The following is a 6,629-nucleotide window of genomic DNA, read 5'->3' on the forward strand; positions in this document are numbered from 1 at the left end:
TTCACATGTTGATTTTAGAAGTTTGTTTTTTTTTAACTACAAATTATAATTCGTTCTCTAAAAGAATGCAGTTGTTGCATTGTAGGCAATAAAATGTTTATTTTCTTATTTAGAAAAAGGAATTGCATTGTTTGTTTATTTGCATTTTTCATGTATTCTTAATATTGTGTAAAATAAAAAAAAAAGAAAAATCAGCAAAATATGCCAATTTTTTATGCGATTAATCGGTTAATCGTCAGAATAACCAGCTAATCATCAGAACAATCAACAGTTTAATCAATTACTAAAATAAATGTAAGTTGCAGATCTATTCACATCCTTTGGGAATCAGTATCAGAGGATCAGAGCTGCTTCTGATTTGTCCACATCACAGTCAGAAGTTCCAGATATATATGACTGAGTCCTGACTGCATCGCTCCAGCAGTTTTATAATAACAGTAAGGTTAGTCACACTGAGAGTATTACTGCTTGCTCAGCAATCTCTTGTGAGTTGATGTTGTTTCCTCTGCGGAGCTCTGTTCACTGATCTGGGATCCTACGCAAACAGACACACACAAAATGTTTGTTTTCTCAGGTGGTGAATGCATTTTCAGCTTAAATAATCATAAATAACTACACCTTAATAAAAGCTAATAATTATCAGCTTGTTTCAGCTTGGGAACTTTGACAAATGCGATTTAAAAAAACAGAGAGACTTTGTTACTTTTGGTTTTTGCCGATTTTCTCCGTGGGGAGACCTCAAGGTCGTCTGGTTGGACATCATCCGTTTTCTTGTAGTAATACGGTTGGTCTGGTGGGCCGAACCTCTACATTTAAAACACCACACACAGTTCCAAGGTTTGCAGCTGTCCTACATACCCACAGAATACAACAATGTGGACACAAAGTACCTTGTCAGGGCACACGAAGCTGACGAAGAGAACGAGGGGAAGTCCAACGACGAAGACGTAGACACCCATGAGCCAGGGACGCTGCTGGATGGACAGCATGATGGACTCTAAGAAACCAGGCTGCAACATAGATGGACGAATACAGTGTTGATTACATATATATGCAGGGCCGGATTTACAACTATGTAGGCCCATGGGCTGGAAACCGCATCTTGGTGTCCTTTCCACTAAAGAAACTTTACTTCCCTAATGCAATTTTCAATAGATTAATAGGTAGTTCTATAAATAAACCAGGTCTGAGCCGATTATACCAACTGATTATGGTAAGTTTAATATGTCACTTGGCCAGTAGCTTCATGTTGTCCCTTAAAAATCAACAACAAAAAACCTTCATAATTTTCAACTACTGGAGTGTTGTCTATAGTCTTAAAAATCACAGAATATTATTACAACTCAACTGATGTGGACCTGTGACTATTACATAAAGTACAGTGTTTTCAAAACATGCATCCATAAAAAAAATCATAAATAAATTTTGTGGCCCACCCCACAAGAATTGGTGCCCTGGGCTACTGCCCCTGTAAGCTCTAACTTTTAGCCCAAAATAAGCTGAAAACTATGAATCATTTTCATTAGATTTCACAATTATTCACGACTTTGCATTGATCTATCACACTGAATTACAATAGAATAAATTGAAGATCGTTACTTGACAAGACAACACAGGGACTAAATTAACTAATGACCACATACAAATACCCACTTCCTTAGCTCTGCTTTGACTTGAGTATAATTTCCGGCTACTCTGCCCAGGTTTGAATGTGTCTGCTTATAGTTGGTGATTTTACTGATGCAAATGAAAAGAAAATGAATGCACACACCAAGCTAAACTCTTACCTGCCCTGCAGCAGACACTGCAGACACCAGCATCATACCCAGCACCAGAGTTATTCTCTGCATTGCTAAAAAAACAAACAAAAAAAACATAAAAATGGCGTGAAAACAGTTATTTCAAAGCACTGAGAAAATCTGCCTGCATGTGTGTGTACATGAGGCCAAACTAAGAGATCCAAACTGAAGCTTTTCTCTGCAGAATGATTCAGCTAACAAGAAAACAAACCTCACTGTATAGAACAGCAGCATGTTGGATTGGAAGCAGGTTGAAAAAGTGAGTAGAACAAACAGCAAATGAATTATTTTACCTTTTCAACCTGGAGAGTGTTCTCTGTCACTTCCTCATATACCTTGCAGACTTGTGCTGTTGGACTTTGATCAGAAGCCACTTGCTTGCTAACATTGACTCCAGTTACAGAGTTACCACATTACACAGGTATCAGTGTCCTTAACACACACTTTCACACAGCCTTCTTTTCTACTTAATCTGAAACAGATTAAGTTATGATCTTAAATTATATACAAAGTTTATGTGAGATTCTTAAGGTAATAATGTCATAATTAGGACAAATACAAAAGACAAAATAAAACAAAAAAGAAAGAAAGATTCCTATTAACTAAAGTATTTATTCGTAGTTCTAACTCAAAGCATGATGGGATTTTATTTCTACTCAATACTTTATAAAGATCTATTTATGCTGTATGTTAGTTTACATTTATAATTTTTTTTATCTGGAAGATGGTCTAATCAGGAAAGGTAGAAGTTTGGTTAAAAAAAAAAGAATAAAAAGTTTTTATGCCCAATAACCCTTCCACTTTACAAACACAAAGTATTTTATGTCGTACAGAAAAAAAATAAGCGTAAAGTGAAAGGACGCTGGGCGCATTTGTGTTTGTTTTCAGCAAATAAAAATCCGAAAATTGTGCTCCGAGTTGGGATTTACTTTATTTTGAGTCTACGTCTTGAATTACAGAAAATAAAATAAAATAAAAAAATAACAGTATTTGCTGACAGCTGCGTGAGGTGAGTCCTCAGAGCCGGATGTTGATTTCGCTTCGTACGAAGTCGCAGCCGGAGACGCTCTCGCTGCCATCGGCGTCCGACAGGAAGCCGCTACCGGTGGTTGCCGTGGTGATGTTGTGCTCGAGGGCCGTGAGTCTCTTTTTCAGCCGGAGCTGGGACGAGTTGAACTCACTCTGCAGGCGCGCCAAACACGTCTGAAAATAATTCATCACCAGTTATTGACAGGCTTTCAGGAATCAGACTTGTTTTAATTAAAAAAAATTAAAAAAAAAACATCATGGAAATTAGAAAAACAATAAAATTAAAAAAACTGATAAAGTTTCATAAAAAGCCGCTACACTGACCTGCAGACGGTCCAGACTGGTTTCCAGCCTCTCCATCTTCACCTCCAGCTCTTCTCCGGCCGACACGTTTACTTCCTCCAGAAGCCCCTCCTTCTGCAGGATGTCCCGCCCCCGCTGCTCCAGCTGCGCCCTGGCGTGGGGGAACTCCTGCAGGGCCTCCATCAGGTCTTGTTTGGAGAGGCAGAACAGATCAGAGTAGCCCAGGCTCCTTATGTTAGCGGTGCGCCTGTTCCCCATCTTGCTGCCACTGATGTTCAGGATGCTGATTTCTCCGAAGCAGCTTCCTGCGGTCAGCACAGCGAACTGGGTGACTCCGTCGTCCCCCACCACCGCCAGGTGGCCCTCTTTGATGATGTACATCTCCTTACCCACATCGCCCTTGGAAAAAGCAGAGACAATTTCTCGTGGGCTCCTCTGTAAGCCATTTTATAGTTGCAAAAGAAAGGAGAAATGCTTAAAAACAATCACTAATAATTAAGACACAAACTACTCCCAGCTATAATTTTTATCCACAACACAAACATAACTGAGTTGGAACAAATAAAAGTTAAAACCTACAAAAAAATTCTGATGAGAAGAAATGCATATCAAATGGCGGTTTGACTAAAGTCCTACAGAAGGAAAGGCTTGTAGAGCCTCTTATTTTGGAGGAGACCCCATAAGGGCAAGTCCTCATATGGATAATGTTTTTATTTTTTATTTTATTTAATTTTTTTTAAATCTCTTTATCTTTACTTTAATTTCTTTTTATTTCTCTTTCTCACTGTTTATTCAATGTCACATGCTGTTTTTATTTTAATTATGTAAAGCACTTTGAAATGCATTGCTGCTGAAATGTGCTATACAAATAAAATTTGATTTGATTTGATATCTTCAAACTCATTTTGAGTTTAAAGGTGAAAACGCTCAGCGGCAGAAATCTGACTCACACCAACACATCATAACCAACCAGCACCAAATAGAGAAAAAAAATTCCATGCTGTTGGTTTACATCTATAAAATAATGTGTTATTTCTCTAAAATAATGTGTCATCTTAAAGATGTATTGTAAAATAATGTATTTTTCTATCTAAAAAAAAATAAATGAAGAAAAAAACTTAAAAACCGTGCCAGTTGGGTTTGGAAAGCCTATTTGATTAAAGTTGCCTTTGATTAGCAGTAACAGGAACATTGATCAACATATTTGATGACGGCATTTGACAAAATATAATGTTTTTTGCTTAATTCATAATTGATGACTGTACGATGTTTTTATGATTTAAAGCACTTTCAACTGCCTTGTCGCTGAAACGTGTTATAGAAATATACTTGACTTAACTATTTCTCTTAACAAATGAAATAATATAATATTAAAATTTATATAGTTATCTGAAACATTAAAGTGTGTTATCATACTGTAAAAATCCAATATTTGCCCATGTCTATGTTACAGGAGCATTTTGTAAATAGGTATGGTGTTATGTCCGCCACTAGAAAACAATGTACCATATTTTCTAGGCTATAAGTGACAACTTGAAGATGCTATGAGAAAAGAGTGACTTATTGACCAGAAAATACGGTAGAAATATTTTTCTGTTATTTATGTAGCAGACATGTTGTTCACGAGAAGGAGCTAGCAACGCTAGGATACAAAGAAGTGGTATTAGAATCCCATGTTGTAAAATAACTGGACTGTTTTACTGTGTTTTGGCAATTCTGTCAACCATTACAGTTCAACAGATATTAGCAATTCTTCCAAGATCAACAAATAACATCTTCAGAGGAAGTACGGACCTTTCTGCAGATGTAGTCACCAGGAATGAACACCTGGGGTCGAAGTTTTAACACCAACTCTACGAGGAGACCTGCCTCGCAGTCCTGGAAAATACGCACCTGGATCCACGCACACATTCACAGAAACAGACAATATTGAAGACACGGCAATTTATGGACAAATGGGATTCAAAATTCAAGTTCTGATGAGCGTTCTTATGAACGTTAAAGAACATTCCAGATCAGTGGACTCAAACTCCAGCCAAAAGCCAGGGTCCTTTAACTTTTAGATGTATCCCTTTTCCTACACACATGAATTTAGTAGCAAAACTGCTTCACTAGTATGGAGTCAAATGCTACGGAGCTCTGATGATGGATTACCATTTGAGTCAGTTTCATCTAAAAGTTGAAGGGCACCGGCCCTTGATGACTGGAGTTTGAGACTGTTGTTGTAGATAGAGCAAAATGATGCCTAATTACGCAAATGTAAGGCATCGAAGACTTGAATAAGCTGATGTCAGAGGAGTTTAGTGGCGTTTACCTTCTTCAGTGTGTCCAGGTGGACATTAATGGCGATTTCTGCTCGCAGTTTGTTTGGCAAGCTCCTTAGCACTTCTTGCTCGTCAATTGTCTTCTGATTGGTCCAGAGGTAGTCAAACCAGCGAATGACGCGTTGCTCCAGGACCTTGCTGACATGCCTAAAGTGCATGTAATGTTTGAGGGCGTCCACACGGGTTTGAAAGCCCACTCGCGTTGCGTTCATGTTGGAGATCATGGATCCAACGTTGCCAACAATGGAGGCAAAAATCAGAACGCCAACCTGGAAGAGAAACACCAAAAGACCGGTCTTCAGTGGACAGGTTCACTCAATGGACGGCATGTTTGGGGATGACGATCTTACCAGAAAGTCAAATATCAAGAACAGGTACTCCTCGTCTCTGACAGGCGGAGGGGTCTCACCGATGGTGGTGAGTGTCAGAGTGGACCAGTACAGACAGTATATGTAGCTTCTGGTCAGCGAGCCGAACTCGGGGTCGGAAGCATTGGGATACACCCACGAGTCGGAACCCAGACCCAGGACTTTGGAGAAACTGTAATACACACAGGCGTTCCAGTGGATGATGACCAGGATGTACAGGACTAGCTTGCAGATGCGGAACGCGTTGGGATAGCTTGTGCGCGTTTCTGTCCGTTCAAAGAACTCGAATAGGCGCGAGAGCCGCAGCAGGCGGTTGAACCGGAGAAGAGGCGTGTAGCTCATCCCGACTATGAGGTACAGAAGGTCCGTGGGGAGGATGGAGCAGATGTCCAGGGTGCATTGTAGTGTTCGGATGTAGGTTTCTCTCAGACGACGCACGTCCTTCACCAACAAGCCTTGATCTAGAAAACCTTGACATATAGACAAACAATGCCCAGGCTAAGGGATGTGGACTAAAACAAACAATGTAAATGAAAATCTACATCACTGAATAAGGATTTCTATTCTGACAGCAACACTGAGAGACTTGCTTCTGTCAAATTACTAACTGAGTACCTGTGTGGAGACGAACAGCGATATCCAGGATGTAGACTCCATCACAGATGTAGTCCAGGACTAACCACACCTGAACATTTTTCATCTGAAGCTCATCAAAACAGGCCCTTCAGTAAAACAGGGATAGAGTCCCAGATAGCACATGATGTTAAATCAACGTTGAAAAATAGTTAGAATCGTTGATTTTTGGT

General features: G+C 39.4%; 2 protein-coding genes across 3 annotated transcripts; both read right to left on the minus strand.

Annotated features, from left to right (window-relative positions):
- Positions 1-233: 233 nt before the first annotated feature.
- On the minus strand, positions 234-2,557 carry LOC106939177 (calnexin-like). The gene is made up of 5 exons (XM_015021484.1): positions 2,093-2,557; positions 1,788-1,852; positions 891-1,010; positions 704-806; positions 234-535 (listed from the first exon to the last, which is right to left on the minus strand). Exons 2-5 carry the CDS (start codon positions 1,848-1,850, stop codon positions 462-464), a joined length of 360 nt encoding a protein of 119 aa, XP_014876970.1. The 5' UTR covers positions 1,851-1,852; positions 2,093-2,557; the 3' UTR covers positions 234-461.
- Positions 2,558-2,715: 158 nt separating this feature from the next.
- On the minus strand, positions 2,716-6,576 carry LOC106939176 (cyclic nucleotide-gated cation channel-like). 2 transcript variants are annotated; one of them, XM_015021481.1, is made up of 6 exons: positions 6,439-6,576; positions 5,806-6,293; positions 5,446-5,724; positions 4,926-5,024; positions 3,153-3,530; positions 2,716-3,002 (listed from the first exon to the last, which is right to left on the minus strand). In XM_015021481.1, the coding sequence occupies exons 1-6, from the start codon at positions 6,521-6,523 to the stop codon at positions 2,817-2,819; spliced, it is 1,515 nt and encodes a 504-aa protein (XP_014876967.1). In that variant the 5' UTR covers positions 6,524-6,576; the 3' UTR covers positions 2,716-2,816. The 2 variants fall into 2 exon arrangements, with proteins under 2 accessions (XP_014876967.1, XP_014876968.1); XM_015021482.1 differs by lacking the exon at positions 4,926-5,024.
- Positions 6,577-6,629: the final 53 nt, after the last annotated feature.

The sequence above is a fragment of the Poecilia latipinna genome, unplaced genomic scaffold, assembly GCF_001443285.1.
Source record: "Poecilia latipinna isolate Pla-1442-1.1 unplaced genomic scaffold, P_latipinna-1.0 Scaffold2793, whole genome shotgun sequence".
Classification (NCBI taxonomy): Eukaryota; Metazoa; Chordata; class Actinopteri; order Cyprinodontiformes; family Poeciliidae; genus Poecilia; species Poecilia latipinna.